The sequence below is a fragment of the Hippoglossus hippoglossus genome, chromosome 10 (assembly GCF_009819705.1).
Source record: "Hippoglossus hippoglossus isolate fHipHip1 chromosome 10, fHipHip1.pri, whole genome shotgun sequence".
NCBI lineage: Eukaryota > Metazoa > Chordata > Actinopteri > Pleuronectiformes > Pleuronectidae > Hippoglossus > Hippoglossus hippoglossus.
The window spans coordinates 8266914-8283929 of NC_047160.1; the positions used below are offsets into that span (position 1 = coordinate 8266914).

At 42.4% G+C, this 17016-nt stretch overlaps 1 protein-coding gene and 1 long non-coding RNA gene across 2 annotated transcripts in view; one reads left to right on the forward strand and one right to left on the reverse strand.

The window, feature by feature from the left end:
* Positions 1 to 17016, reverse strand: part of tenm1 (teneurin transmembrane protein 1) — a 179577-nt gene that overhangs the window by 17444 nt on the left and 145117 nt on the right. The window contains exons 23-26 of the mRNA XM_034598108.1: positions 12320 to 12474; positions 9132 to 9215; positions 8126 to 8320; positions 422 to 509 (exon numbers count right to left, since the gene is read on the reverse strand). Coding sequence (XP_034453999.1) covers positions 422 to 509; positions 8126 to 8320; positions 9132 to 9215; positions 12320 to 12474 — 522 coding nt within the window. The remainder of the gene's footprint in view (positions 1 to 421; positions 510 to 8125; positions 8321 to 9131; positions 9216 to 12319; positions 12475 to 17016) is intronic.
* LOC117769291 lies at positions 5842 to 6661 on the forward strand. The gene is made up of 2 exons (XR_004615191.1): positions 5842 to 5962; positions 6308 to 6661. It is a non-coding gene; the product is annotated as an uncharacterized LOC117769291 (long non-coding RNA).

The window sequence follows — 17016 nt, forward strand, 5'->3', positions numbered from 1 at the left end:
GCTCTAGTTCTGTAAATAAAATCATTGGCCAGCAGGGACACACACGCAGCAAGATTTAATCACTCAATATCAAACGTACTGACAATTTCAATGCATGTAAAGCTTTTAAAATGTCCCTGTTTGTGTCTCCTTCAAATATACATGAGAACCAGGCCAAAGGTGATATGATTACATGTGCGCAATCTTATTAGACATAATTTAATACTCTCACATTGCTTAATCCTGAACTCACAAAACTCATTTGTGTGTGTTCACTTTATTTTTTTCACCTCTTTAGGACCTTTTCCAGCATAAACGCTGATCTTGTCAGGAGCAGTAAACCGAAGCCTGTTCTTAATGAAGCAACATGTAATTTCTGAGGTCATGGGTAAGGTTAGTGTGTGTGTGTGTGCGCGCACGTGTGTCCTGCATGGTGACCCACCAGAGAAGCAGTCACAGTTGGGGTCTATCTTACAGTCACAATCCGTGGGGGCTCCAGAGATAACAGAAATCTCCCCGTTGGTTGATACCTGTGGAGTGTTCAAAAAAAAAACAAGACGTCACAGACATATATAAAATGCTGGAGGACATCATTGTTGCTGAGAGGATGATGTTCAGCAGCATCCTTTGTTCCGTCTAACCTCCCCAGCAGAAAAAGATAATGATGGCATTTCATAAACACTTGAGCTGAAAAGGCAGAAGAATCATATTAAAAATGAAATGAAAGTAAAATGACAACACTGTGTTTATCCACCAGTCTTCAACAACAACACACATAATAATAGATTATATCTTAGATGCTTTTTTTAATTTCAGGAAAAACAAACTGTATCTCAAGCATGTATCTCCAGTGTGTGAGAGCATTTCTTGTTTGGCCTGAATGTGCATTTGTGGACTGAGATTTATCTTTAAAACATTAAATTACTGAGACTTCCCCGGTGTGGAGAGTTTTACATGAAGGTAAAAACTGTTACACCAACAATTTAATCTTCCAAGAACGATGATGACTTTTAACTGGCTCAAATGATGCATTGTTGGAATATAAGATTTAGATCCTTCTTTTTATCAACTTTAATTTCCCTTTATTATGGGAGGTTGATTTGCAGTGTGCTTAGTTTAAGTCATTATATATTTTAACTGACTGAATTTGGGTCTTAAAGGAATAGCTTGGAGCTTTGAGGAATACGCTTATTGGATTTCTTGAGTTAGATGAAGTGATTGATACCAACCTCGTGTCTGTATAGAACTTTTAAAGGTCAATAATTAACACACATCTTTCTTTTTTTTTTATCTCTACAAACACCGTGGTGTAAAAACAATAGATTAAGTGTTAATTAGTGAGATTTATTGTTACCATTGGAGAGAGCCAGGCCAGCTGTTCCCAGTCAGTGTGTTCAGTTAGCCGACTCCCGGCAGTAGCTTCATATTTAACATACAGTCATGGGAGTGGAATCAATCTTCTCATTGGATTCTTGGCAAGGAGATAAATATATGTATTTCCTAATATGGTGAACTTCTCCTTTAAAGTTTAATTCCAGCATCTTATTACACCCTCTAAAACTTCATCTTTCCTCAAAATTACATAATCAAAAGGTTTGTCTTGACAAAACTCCACTTATGGCCCGAAAATGGCTTAAATGTAACATCCTCCTTCTCAGTTCATGACCTAGATCTATAAATATGCTAATGTGACCCCACCCCTGCTCCCCATCTCTCCGCCCTCACAGCTCGCCTGCAGTAGAGGAGCCTTTTCCAGGTACTGAGCCCCACCCACAAGTTGACAGGATTGGTTTCTTAACTTTGTTAAAGCAATGTAGTTTTTAAACCTTAAAGTAACAGCGTCAAAATCTGTTTGAGGACACTCAAACTTATGTGGGTGTCATTGCCACAGCGCTCCCTGGAGGCCTGGATCTGCACTATGTAACTCTGTGTACCTTGCTGGAATATTCCGACCTACTTTACAGCATACGTCATATAGCAACAACTGGAATCGGAGCTTGCAGCTATCAGCTAGCAATAACAGACAATTAACTAGCCATTCTCAGTGTGGACATCATGGCAGAGCCACCGCAGAAGGACGGGAAGGGGAGGGAAGGATGCAGGACAGATGACGACCTGGCAATGTTGTTATCGGAGAAGTAAGTCATAACTTTTGCTTGTCTGCAACAGTCTTGTGCTGTTCTGTTTGCTTGACATTGATCCGTGTAAGTGAAGTTGTTGCCAGGTAAAACCATTTCGATAGAGGTGCAGCGGCAAGTCAGGCAAACAAGCCTGTCATATTTGTGTAAAATCTCTTCCTTGTCAGTCAATATGGTTCTTTGTATTCTGAAGTTGTTGGTTAACTTCAGATTGTGAACAAATACAAATGTGTACAGCTGCGTGCATTGGAAGGCTAGTGTCTTGAAGACTATTGTCTTGAAATGGATGTGGGCAGCCGCTGGTAACCAGTGAAGGGAGCGGAGGAGCAGAATAATGTGAGTGAACTTCCTGACGGGCAGACCACAGGCGGATAGGCACATCCTCCACCCTGACTCTTAACACCGGTGCCCCCCAGGGCTGTGTGCTCAGTCCTCTCCTGTACTCCCTGTTCACGCATGACTGCGTGGCCACCCACAGCTCCAACACCATCATTAAGTTTGCTGATGACACGACCGTCATAGGCCTGATCACCGGCGACGATGAGAAGGCCTACAGAGAGGAGGTCAGAGCCCTGACATCTTGGTGCCAGGACAACAACCTCCATCTCAACGTCAGCAAAACAAAGGAGCTGATCGTGGACTACAGGAAGAGACAAGGAGTAGAACACGCCCCCCTCTCCATCCACGGGACTACGGTAGAGCGAGTCAGCAGCTTCAGGTTCCTCGGGGTCCACATCAGTGATGACCTGACCTGGACCCACCACACAGACTCCATCAGGAAGACGGCCAGACAGCGGCTCTTCTTCCTCCGCAGGCTGCGGAGGCTCAACATGGATGCCAGGATTCTCTGCAATTTCTACAGGTGCACCATAGAGAGCATCCTGACTGGCTGCATCACCGCCTGGTACGGCAGCTGCACCGCCCTGAACCGTAAGGCTTTGCAGAGGGTGGTGAAGTCTGCCCAGCACATCACCAGGACGGAGCTACCATCCATGGAGGACCTCTACACCCAGCGGTGTAGGAAGAAGGCCAACCGGATCATTAAAGATCCCTATCACCCCAGCCATAAACTGTTCTGCCTGCTGCCGTCTGGCCGACGGTACCGCAGCATCCGGGCCCGCACCACCAGGCTCAGAGACAGTTTCATCCCCCAGGCCATAAGACTTTTAAACTCCTCCAATCTGTCATAACTCTGCACCTTAGCATATTTGCACTATTGCACTATTGCACACACTTGCACTATTGTTTTTCTTTTTTTTCTTTAGGTGTATATATATTTTAGATATGTATATTTTATTTTAAATTTTAAACTTTGATTGAGCATTGCTATAAGAGAGCCTGTGACCCAAGCATTTCATTGCAAGCGACTGCTTAATGTTATCGTTGTGCATATGACAATAAACTCTTGAATCTTGAATCTTGAATCTTGAATCTTGAAATCTTAGGTAGGTTGAAGACCAGTCGAGCTGCTGCATTCTGGATGAGCCGGCAGACCAGCCAGGAGGGAGTTGCAGTAGTCAACTATTCCTTATGTCAGAGTAGGAAATCAGTCCTTAACTGGCTAAAAACTGTCAGAGCAATACACATTTGTTCGTCTTGTTCAGTCTCATCAACCTCCATGACCAAGGGAATTGCTTATTCTGTATGTCCTCCAAGACTTAAGAAGAGCTGCAGAGCATTGTTGACTTTCAACACGAGGACAGCGATAAGTAAAACATGTCCACACATTCAAGGAGTGAAGGAAACACAGAATAGAGAATCTTTTTCCAAAGATATCAACCTGATTTAAAAGTCCTGTGGTTTGTCTGCATTAAAGGCTCCAAAGAGGAATATAAAGTTCTTTTAGTTTGCCCTTAGCTGAACACGGACACAACAGAGCTAATTTGGGATGTAATGATTGTAATTTTGATGCACCTCAGAACTCCGACACCATGCATATTCAATAACCCCCCTGCCTCTCTACAAGATTAAAAATAAAATTCAACATATATTGGTTATGCATGTGTTGTCCTTGATGTTATGGCCAAATGATGTGTGTGTGTGTGTGGCAGATAGACGTGCCTGGAACATGAGATCAGACCAACAGCAATGCCAGAGCACTGTCTGAATACTCATTGCAGCCAAGGCACGTTCGAATTTAATAGAGCTTATGATAGCGAACAAACAGACTTTCTGGCTGAACAACATGCAGCTGGTGTCAGTCATTTAAGATGAAATGTAGTGGTTAATTTGTGTCATTTCAAAATATACTGTCAGTGTGTACCTGTGCACAACTTGTTTGTCTTACAAGGGACTCAATGTTCTGTATTTAATTTAGTTTTTTTTCTACATCACATTGTGTCTACATTGTATCAATCTATGAGGCAGTTTTGGAATGTGTTGACTTTACATCAGAAACCACTGAACAAAATCTGCAACACATCATTAATTTTATTTTACGGTTCAGTGTCGCAAAATGGCTTCATTCACTCTCACAGGAGAACCTCCAATTTGCTCGTGAGTACTTTTATAAATTGGAACTTTCATGAATAACTAAAGTCGTACTCAGAAGCAGGAGGATATTTCACTTCTGGTCTGACTTTCTGTGCCAGTGATTCAGAAATACTTGACAAATATGGGCCCAGAAATATCCAACATTAAATAGGTGTAACAAATACAGTAAAAAGAAAATACTATTTTCACTGCCTTGTCCCACATGGCTTCCCTGTATCCATCAAAAAGGCATCTGAGACATTTTATGTTCCAGTCTGCCTCCACATGGACCCAGCGTGGGACTGCTGACCACAAAGGGACTATTGATTGAATCCAACAGGCAGTGTTGCTATGGTGCTGCTGCCCAAATGCCGCAGGCTTGTGATAACATGCTGTTAGCTAATGGAGCTAATGGACAAAATAATCGCATTTCTTCCAAAAATTAAAACAGGCTTTTGAATTATTTTTGGGATGCAGAGTAAGTTTTGTACGGTGACACAAGAAAGTATTCAGCCACCTTCTCATTTTTCACACTGGATTGTGTTGCAGATTTGATTTCAAATAAATACTCATTAATCCCAACATAATAACCCAATGCCAAAGCTAAAATACGTTTTTGGCAATTTATAAAAATTCAAAAACTGAAATCTGTCATGTAGGAAAGTATAAAGACCACTTTGGTGTGGCACTCCAAATGTGCACCCACTTTGCTTCAAGGACCACTTTGCTGCGTTTCAACATTATCTCTATCCCTCTAAATTAGAGATGTATTGTATGGACAACAATAGTCTTTAATGTTCTCTGTCTCTGGGGCTTAGCTTCTAAATCTATTGTTCTTCACTGGTTCTCAAAAGAACTAATGGCTGCCTCTGGGAGTCCAGGGGGTGGGCTGCACAAAATCTGCTGCTTGTATTGCGAACTAACTAAACTTTCAAGATTTTTTTTCAAGATTTTAATATGAGTGCAGAGGATGTTTAGGACAGGGATACTGTTTGTTGGCTGACAGTCAGACTGGGTATTTATTTGAGTAAACAGCTGAAGAGATGCAGAGAGCAGAGAGTCAATCTAGTGGAGAGAGGTCGAGGCTGCAGCTGCATTAGCCTTGTGAAGGGATACGGCCGGAGGGGGCCATCCAGAAACGGAGCTGCCGAGAGCAAACAGTGACTGGTGGGGCCTTTGATCAAATTGCTCTCCGATGCCAAAGGAGACTGAATCATTGTGCAGCCATGAATTTCGGCATGGGCTGTTTTTGTTGAACGCTGTTGCTGATGCTAACCCCCGAGGGAGCCTGTGTGTTCCTTCTTCAAGATCGCAAAGAGAAATTGGAAAAGACAACCAAGACCAGCGGGACCAAGAGGCCAGATGACCATTGAGTGAGTAACCTTGTTGTTGTCATGTAACGCTATGTTTTGGCCCAAAAAGTAATAGCTACAGGCGAGGTTAGGTGATTGACGGCGATGGAGAAAATGGCTTTTTCTCAAGATGTTGGCACTAATTGCATGGTTCCTTGTTACCCACATAAACTGTATAGTATATTTTCACTGGTCTTATTAAAGCATATTTAAGTATCCTGTTGGCTAAAAAGTTGCCAAGTGTGTTGTTACCCTCACTTTTCTGTTGTCATAGCTGCGGTATGTTAAATCAGATACAGTATATGATCAGTGCTAACAGCTTACTGATGAATAACCACTTTCTTTCATGTCTTTTGCTCTCTGCAGACGATAGCGTTTGGCGGCCTATCGAGTGGGTCCGACAAGGACAGATCCTTGGCAAAGTGAAGTGCATCATCTCACCTACTTGTGACGTACGCCACACCAGAGCCAGATATCCTTCTCCCAATGGTCAGTGCAGAGGGCATGCTGAAGAGAATGAAGCTCTGGATGAGCTTTGTCCATGTGGTGTGAAAGTGTTTGGGGAAAAGGACTGCTAAACTCGTTATGCTGGTAACACTTTTACATTGAATCTTTTTGGGAGGGATCTTAAATTTGTATGATGTGCAAAAGGCTAAACTGGGTTTAATAAGATAATAAGTTGTAACATCTTTGTTTGAATAAAGTTGGTTTGTATAAATATACAAGCTTCAATATGAGAGTGGTGTGTGATGATACTGAGGCAGGGAGACTGATCCGAATGGACTGAACTGCAGCTAAATGCAGAGAAGTCCTTGGAGAAAACAGGCTCCAGAGTGCTGATGACCTAAGGCTGGGGCCACGTATCACCTTTCGAGGTGACGACGACTTGACGCACACAGTCGAGACAATGCAGGATTGGCTTTGGGACACGTCTCTGACTGTCCTTGAGACAGGACTTAAACCCCACAGAGCGTCTGTAAAGAGACCTGAAGATGGCAGTTCAGAGACTTCCCATCCAAACTGACATAATCCAAGAGGATCTGACAGAAAGAAATGTATAAACTTCCCCAAATCCAGGTGTTGAGAGCTTTTGGAGACTTATCCCAGAGGACCCAGAGCTGTTAGTGCTGCCAAAGGAGCTTCTACAAAGAATCGGACTACTTTTGTAAATGAGAGATTTCAGATAGTGATATTGTTATACATGTCACACTGTAAGACATTGTGTAGATTACACATTCTGCAGTGTCTTCCTTCACAGCATCTGTGACCACAGCTAACAACATAAACATGGTGCGACACATGATGCGACAAGTAGGAGGGTAAATTTGTGTCATAAGGCCAGATGGGCTACTGGTGTCATTTAGCCTGAAAATCAGACCAATCAGCGAGCACATGTTTATTCGCTCCCGCAGATGGGACTAGCTCCCCTCCCGTTCCGACAGATTTTCATCCGCCCTGAGACAGGTTGGGCCATTCACAACCATTTATCTAAAATGAGGGGGGAAGTATTTTCATTAACAACCAAGATGTCTGCCGCTGAAGTGGAGAAGTCAGTTGAATCTCCTATCATGACAATATTGAAAAACTAGTCAGTAAATGTTCTCTAAAAGATGAACAAACAACTGCCCTTTGTTGAAACGCTACGTCACACATTTTGTTTCTCTGATTTTAGATGCATCCAATTACATCTACAGGTGTTTTGGTCTGTGAGTGTTGATCACACCCTTGTAAATCAAATAAGAAGTGAGAAACTTACAAATGCTAATTAATGTAGTGATGCCAGGGTAGGTGTCATTTACAATTTAGGTGTTTTTCCTTTATTTTGCCAGATATACTGATTAAGATTATTCATAGAGGCAAGCCGGGATTTATAAATCTATACTGAAACTTTAAAGAGAGGGACACAGTAGCAGATTTTGGAACCTGCAGTGGAATTCAATATGATGTAGAGTAGTAGAATAGAGCAATATTTTGGATAACAAAATCTTCTATATTTTTTCATTAATATAATTCAAAACAACATGGATAACATTTCAACATTAAAAATATGTTAAAACATGGCAACCTCATGGTTGGGATGATATTAGATTATTTTCATTTTAATGTATTAAATCAATCATTGGTAGCATATCTTGCTTAAGATACGCTGAATTGTGTGTGTGTGGTATAGTTAGTGACAGTGACCTGCTGGATGCGGTTGATGCGTCGCTCATCCGTCTCTGCGATGAACAGTGTGCCCAGGTGGGACAGAGCGATGGCTTTGGCAGCCTCCAGGGTGGCGCGCACTGCTGCCCGGCTCACCAGGTGGTGGTCAATACCCGGAACCTGGCAGTGGATGGGACGTCCCGCCACAATACGTACTTGAAGAATTTCTGACACCTAAAGAAATACATTATCATGTATTAGCTATGAAAAAGTAAGCCATAAAAGTAATATCAGCTGTGGTTCCTTAAATAACTGAACTGAACTCAAAAGCACAGAATAAGCAACGTAAAAGGCAAAGTATATAGAGATAGACAATATGTCTCCACTTCCTCCCACTGCGTTTTTATAACATCGAATAAAAAGTTAAAACCACCAAAAGTTTGCACTTGTGCATCCATCAATGTAATCAGAACTTTTAAAATGAAAACATCTTGAGAAAAAAATATGTACTTTTTAGTTTTGTCTATGTCCCATCCGGTAACATAGAGGAGGCATGATTTATTAACCAATACTGCAGCCAGCCACCAGGTGGCGATTGAAACACTTAGTCTTCACTTTAAGGGGCACGCCATGTTGTTCGTCTTTATATTGAGTCCATGGTCAAAATAATCAGCAATTGACTTTTTCTTTTTGAATCAGTGCTTCACACTATAGGAGCTCTTAGCCTGCACAATCTAATGACTAATTTTTTTGAAGATTCGCACTCAAACAGGTAATTAGAAAACATTCTTGTATCTTACGCAAAACCTGAGGGTAAAAAAACATGTTATTTATTTAATAAAGTGCAGTTTTACTCTCTTTTATGTTAGCAGCAGCACTCGCTCTTAATGCACCTAATGTGACAGCAGTGCAGTTTGCAAGAATTATTCCATAACCCTTTTTTTCCTCTGTTACATATTGAGCAAGTGTCTCGACATAACCTTGAATGTGAAACAGGTTTAGAATTCATTGACTGACACTGAAATATGTGAGACTTTTTCTTTACCTGTAGGACAATGTTGTTGTCCAGGATGTAGAGGGAGTTGTCCAGTGGGTTGATGGCCAGGTCTGTTGGCCACTCTAGACGTACCTGTGGAAGGACACACACACACACACACACACACACACACACACACACACACACACACACACACACACACACACAACATATACACAGTAAGGGTAATGAGAACAAAAGAACAAGAAACCCTTGGTGGCGATCGCCCACAAGAGTCAGTTACAGGTGATACACATAATATCTTCTTAATAACATAGCATTAGGCCTCCTGACCCTCCCTGCACATGCAAAGGTCAGCAGCGGGCAGGGAGCCTACCCCGTGTTTATTCAAGACTCACGCTGCCTCGCCTCGGCAATGGTCCAAATGTCAGCCAATAACCATGATCACCGCCTGCTCAAATAGCACATGCTGCCTGCTAACACCGTGGGGGTCAAAGACAGACAACGCTGCACAGCCACACACTTCCCACACACAAACACTCAAACTGTGAGCTGCGTCAGCTGCGGAGACGAAGCGGAGTGTCTGAGGGATCAGTGAGGTGATTGATGACTCTGAGGATGAATTGGTAAATAAATGGATCATGTTAAATTGCCACTGACATGTCCAATTATAGGCTCTGTCAAATGAGAGAGAAGAGGGTTCGCTCTGAAATCCCATTTTAAGAGGTAGAGAGATTCATCAAGCAGGACTCACCCTGTCCTTAGCCAAAGAGGACACACATCAAATCTCCCCTGCTCATTGATATTGAACTTTGCAGTGATGCCAGGCAATAACTTTTACAAGTTAATTTCAGCTGTACACAGAGCTGGGTCTGCTGAATTTAAAGTCAAACTCATTCAAATTAACTTTGTCTATAACATATATATTCTGGCAGTTGCTTTTGATTCAGTACTTGTTGAAAATTAGATTTTCTTTAGTGTTTTGCACTGAAAGTGCCCCCTCCTATATTACTATTGATACTGGTAAATAGATCGATGCAGTACCTGTGTGGGTGGACACAAATGGTGGGAGAAGTATTGAAATCCTTTACTTAAGTAAAAGTAGGGATACCACAATGGTAACTGTGAAGCATCAGAGGGGATGCTTAAACATTGTTTAAAGGCTTGGTTATATAGACTATATAGACTATATTTTTTCCACCATAGTGACCATTGGTAGCACCAGGAGAAATCCTGCCCGCGCCTATTGGCCGTTAAAAAAATCCATAAAGTTGTTACCATCCTCTGTAGGCAGATACAATTCAGCATACAGTAAGCTCAGTAGATAACACGTTTTACTGTGCATGATCAAGCAGAATGCATACAGTTCTCAGCAGGCGGACTAACCTCAGTGTAATAGTAAAAATAAATAAAATAAATATGCCTTTTCAAGTATATTGCATTGAAAATCTTACTTTTGAAAATGGAAGAGAGATACTCAAAAGTAAAAGCACTCATTGTGTAAATGGATTCTGTCCATATATAAATATTATTAATACAAGTAGCACAAAATTGAAAAGATTAGGGCAGGTATATACTCAAATACACTATTTGATGAAATACACTGTTGGACAACAAAAGTAGTTGAGAATTTCACTTTAACTCCAGTACCAACACAGCCAGTTTATCAGCTCAACAATGTTTTGGCTGTTGATGAGCACCATCTGTGATGTGAGCACTGTGTATGTTACTTCATGACTCCGTATGTCAGTTATGCTATCCTGATTCCAATCACAGGGTAATGTGCGCAGGGCTGTGGTTACAGTCTGGTCATCTTTGGTTTCATGAGAGAGAGTCAGCTAACACCAGCTATCTGCTCTGTATACAGGAGAGTGCAGTGCTGCAGATGATTTAGAAGGTGTTAAAATAATCAAGGATGCATTGATTCCCAAGATGTCGTCATCAAACCCTTATGACCCCAGACATGTAATTTTGGCTTGATAATTTACTAATTTAACTAACTCTAAACTGTAACTGGTACAAAGGAAAACAAATGCAACCAAATATATAGAACTTGAATTAAGAAAATACATATTTTTTACATGAATTGTACACATAAATACACATATTTTATGCAGTGTTAATTCTGTAAATTTAAAGTTTCTATATTGGTGCATTGGCCAACATAAACCCTGCCACAATACATTGATGAAAAGCTCATATCGGCCAATTCTCATTGGCAAACCAATAAATGGGTTGGACTCTGAACTTAACAGCACAATGGGTCCTTACAAATGTTTATTGTAGCAATGGGATTAATGGCTATAACATTGTTGGCAGCTAACAGTAGTGTGTGGGCGAGAGAAAACAAAACTGAATATATATTGTATCATCGTTCATAGGATATTGAGCATCAAAGTTGAAGGTTAGATGCTGTTTCCATATATTTGTCCAGGAGCGGTTTTATTCATAATTGTGAAACTGTAGCAGCAGTTTTATATCAGTTTATTCGAGTGGGAAGTAAGAAAAATTGCAGATCAACTCTACAAAAACTTATTAATTCATTTAGCATAAATACCTGCAGTGATTTTTGTGTAGCTGTAGTTGCAGAGGTCTCCAACCACACTGAGGTTAAAGCAGTTTATAAGAACAAACAGATGGAGGTTGAATGCGATTGGACGCGATCAGCTGCCCTGCGGTGTCCAATAACTAACAACCAGAGAGGAACTATGAGGTAACCTGGGTCCCTTTAAAGGCGCATAAGAGCACCGCTGGGAATTCACCTGAGCGGAACACACATATTCACATTCACACGCATACACCGGTGCCTCCATCCTGATGTGTGGGCAGAGATCCCTCTATAGAGCCGGCGGTTCATCTATAATTCATCCTCTGCTCTAATAGGGCTGATATAAGTCAGCAGTGTGATCTGAAGACTGGCTGATCAAATCTGTGCAGTGGCTCTCTTTGGTCTTTTTGCGTGCTCGCTCTCTCTCCTGGAAACACTCACCTTTACAAAGTCAGAGGTTTCTTTCGAAGAGGCCAGGCGATTTAGATTTGCACAACTATCACTGAGTGCAAGACAACAATAAATACTTAATTTGTGACCAGTCTTATTTTTGATTAAATTACTAAATAATAATAATAATAATAATAATCAATTGTTTTAACAACACTTAAATGTGAAAGATAAAAACTATTTCAGCGCACAACGTGGCTTTAATGTCCTACCAGTGTCAGCTGCATTATTAGCTTACCTGGTTGATGTCCATGCGTGCATCACAGCTTAGCGGCTGCGTCGACATCAGTCCATTCGAGCCAATCACAGTGGAGAGCAAACCCCTCTCATTAATCTTCTGAATGGTGGTGCCATCAACGAAGTAGACAACGCCTCTTTTATCCACTGCAATACCTGGCCGGGTGAGAGTGAGAGAGGCAGAATGAGCTTTTGGAGATGACAGAGAGTAGGAGTGGGGGGTAAGAGAACAAAAAGGGAAAAAGGGAAAAAAAGGTGAAAGAGAGTCTGAGAGCGAGAAGAGAAGAGGAGGAGAAGAAGTGGAGAGGAGTGAGTAAGGAGAGAAGTAGAGTGGAGAGAGGAGAGGGCTTCGGAGAGGCATCCAACTCAGTTAGACATTCAGCTCAGCGAGTGGCTGTCTTATCAAAGGCACTGCACCACAGAAATGTAATTATATTTCCATTCCAGAGCCCACTAAAGGGATTAGAACAATGCAACTGGAGGAAGAAGTTATTTGTCACATTAGATGTGAGCAGGGTGCCGCAGTGAACTTTTGACATTTGACGTGTGTGTAAATGTACATTATAAATGTGCTTCCATGGATGTGCATGTGCATATACTCCTGTCTGTATTTGCACAGCACATGTGAACACGTGCATAGCGACGTTTTTTTTTGCTGCTATGAACGGAGTACACTTGAACTCTCCTTGCAGTGGAGGCTCTGCTGCAGACGGTGAGCAGAAGAGTCGGGGAGTAAAGGTATTAAAGGTCAGGGCAGACGATGAATCATCTGTTATGGATGAGGAGCGACCTTCATCCCCACCTCATCTCCATACAGAGAAAAGCCCTTCGACTCAACTCCTCAGCAATAATATTCCACGGCTCAGCCCTCACCTCTCATACTGCATGCTGGCAATCCACCTTGATTGCTCCCTCTTAGCATCTGTGACAATAAGCCATATTTCAGTATTCCTACCTGTCACCTCCGATGCCTGTGGGCTCACGACAGCGCCATTTAAAATGCATTTTGTTTATGGTCTATCATTACGTCACAGCAACTTTATGTATAACTTGCCACGACTTAATGATAAACCATAAACTAAATTGCACACCGATCAGCCTAGACATTAAACAGCTAACTGGTTTTGTATGTCCCTTTATCTCAAGCATGCCTCAAGGGACTTAATGGAGATAAAGCCTACTTATATCCAACCAAGCATCAATCAATCAAAGAACTGAAGGCTGCAATAAAATACAATCTGCAACAAAAGACACCATCAAATACGACATGACTCACAATTGCATGGTGGAAAAGCCCCAAATTCACTTTGCTTTCACTCTGTTTTGTTCTCCTCCGACTCCTGAGGGAAATATCTGGCTCTTTCAAAGGTTAAATGCTCCACTAACTAGTAACTTACTTTGTTTGGCTGCCAATTGTTTCTCAGAGGGTCGTGTGCAGTTGGGTGTATTATAGCTTTTGTGCTGAGAAACAGGTAAATTAGGTGCATGTGAACCGAAGTAGTAAAGCTGTGGGTCATAAATCCAAAATAAGACGAATGAAAGCAAAAAGAGACATTAACTTAAGCTAAAAAGGAATATTGCAATATCCCAGAGCCCAAGGTAACATCTTCAAATTGTTGATTGATGTTTTTTTTCAAACAAGAGTCCATAATAAAAAGATTCATAATATGAAAGAGAGGAAACCAGTGGAGAAGCTGGAACCAGTGATATTTGATATTTTTGTCATATAATGAATTACACTGGCCATAAGTGTTGTTCATTAAATTTCTGTTGGTTGACTGAATTTTAATTCTAGATATAGCAGGTCTGGCTGCCTTCCCGACACGGCCCACATTAGAGAAAGAAATATAGTTCTGAAAAAGATTCAGAGATATGATCACGCTGAAGTGCCAGCACATCATAATAGAAATGGACAAGATATGGCTCCATCTACTCCTCTCTCATTCACGCATCCGGCCCCATTTCCCTTGATTTTTTTTCTAATTCTGTCAGTCGTTCTCCTTTCAAACTCTGTCACACTGGATTATGTGGGGATGTGTCTGCGCTCACTCTCTAAGCCCAGGATAGAAATCCCTGCTGCGCTTTTTCACCAGGAAGCAATACGGGCCTCATCCTCCTTGACATACAATAGCTTTCTTTACAGGTGGTTTAATTCAACATGTGCACAGAAGCCCGCACGGACGAACATGCAAACCTGGTGCGCCGCCACACACCACAACCACATTCGCAAATGTCCTCAAACTGAGCAACCCTGGGGCGACCCTGGGAGTCATAAATCTTGCAGGTGGAGAGGAGAGGTGGGCAGGGGGAGGGCCAGGGTCAGTGTGTTTCCTCCAGAGGCCAGAAGGTGAACTGCAGAGCACTCCCTCCTGGCCCTTTCATCATCCCTCTGACACAGACAGATTACACCGCCCCACAACACCTCTGCCACCAACTAACACCCTTCCTCTCCTCTACCGACTTCCCTTTGCTCTCCAACCTCTCTAACTTGATCCTCTTCTTCTTCTCTCTTACTTTTCTCTCTCCCTTGTTTTTTTTCTCCTTGTTGTCCTTTGCTTTCTTTTTCACCGCACTCCCCGTGTCTTGCGAGTGCTAATCAAATCAGTGGCCTTTGACCCTTCGGTAATGTCTGGGCACCGGCTCCCTCTGTTCGGCCCATTCTTTATTCTTTCTCGCGTTCCTCTCGGCCTTGCCATTTCTCCTCCTGTCATCTAGCATTATGCAGGAGGGACGTCTCAACCCCCAGCGCGGTCCGAACCTACTTAGATCTGAAATTCAGCACATTCTCCTCTGCTCTCGCGCCATCCTCGGATCCTTCCTCCTCTCCTTTCACTTTCCCATCCATTCCTCCTCCCAGCACCCTAAACCTGTCCCTGATCTTAGAGCTCATAAATCCTGCACAAGGACACAATGAGGCAGCCAGGGCTCTCTCTCAATACTGATTTCTGCTCTCTCTCTCCCTCTCTGTCCCTGGATATTAGTCTTTCTTCTCCTATGCCTCACTTCCATTGACTTCCATCCTAATTTTCTCTCTATTCTCTCTTTCTTCCTTTTGTTTGTGGGTTTCTGACACCCTCAGTGTGCATGCTCAGAATCTGCATGTCTTATATTCACAGAAGCAGCTTCTAAATAGCTGCCAATCTACTATCAACAATAAATACAGGACTCGACTGACTTATTCATCCCCACACAGGCACACAATAACGGGTAACGACTGCTATTATTGCTTTCCATTGGCAAAAGGATTTACGCCAGCTTATGTGTTGTTTAAGAGTATTTTGCCATGTTTATTGAAAAGGCGGCAGATTAGTCCACATTCTCCTTGTCAGGAGCTGGATTTCCTGCTGTTGTGAGTAAAGCTGTGCGCTGCTTTAATAGTCGCATGCTACGGCTCCTCCATATAGCCAATGGACACTCACAGACATCAAAAGATTTACCGTTTCCCCCTGGATGGAACTGGCACTCCGATAGTCATGTTTAGAAGCTGGCAGACACACCAGTGGAGAAGTAATTGAGATAAATCTCAACTCTAGAGGGGGATGGACGTTTGGCTATAGTTGGGACCGGATTTTATCATAAAAGAAAAGTGAATTAGACTGAGTTGCACTGACCTTGGAAAAGCAGAGGGAGGGGAGAGGAGTGAAGGAGAGGATGATACAGTGATGCTATTCACATTCAGCTCAGAAAGAGGCGAAAACACAGCCAAAGAGAAAAGAAAAAAAGACAGACAGCAGGGTGGGAAAGAGGAGCGAGGTGGTGATGAGACAAAGGGACATGATGAAGAATTGCTGCAATTAACCATTACAGGCCAGTTACTCTAAATCAAACAATCTCTTTGTTGTCTGTCCTTGTCAAATGAATATCTGATATAACGCCACCCTGTGGCATTGCAACACAATGCAATCTCATTATTGCCTTAGAGAAGTGTCTAAAAGACCATCAGTGTTGATTACAGCTATTCGAAGAGAAGGAGCCACTTGGGATCCTCCGAGAGAGGTGAGGAAAGGTTGAAGGTGAGAAATGAGAAGAAGTGAGAACAACTAATTATAAGATAAGCTGTGGATGTTTGTATCGTATACAGCAGTGATAGCAGACAGCTCTGTTGGTATACAGTAGCATGAGGATGTGGTGCTTATGTGTAGCGCATACTGACTGCTAACACCTGAGCCCTCAAGAGCGCAGCTTCCTGGTGTTGTTCAAGTTCCCCCTACTACAGTACTTTCACCCTTCAAATGTTGACAGCAAAGCTGCTGAAACAGCTGCCTCTATGGATGAAAGCAAGAAGAATTGTAAAATTGTGTCGAAAACAAACACATCATTGCCTGTCAGCGTGTGGAGCAGCCACCTCAGTGCAAAATAACCAAATTTTTAAAGGATGTATGGATGTAGGAGAAAGCATTATGTTTGTGTGAGCATGTAGGAAAGTTGCATGTATGCGCAAAATCTTTCACATGCACACAACCAGAGCGTGCGCGCACCCACCCACCCACCCACACACCCACACACACACACACACACACACACACACACACACACACACACACACACACACACACACACACACACACACACACACACACACACACACACACACACACACGTCTTAGACTGCCAACAGCCTAAGGAATAAGTCATTCAATCTACTCTAACATATCCCCAGACTCAGTGGGTGTTAACGCTGTGGACTGACATATTATT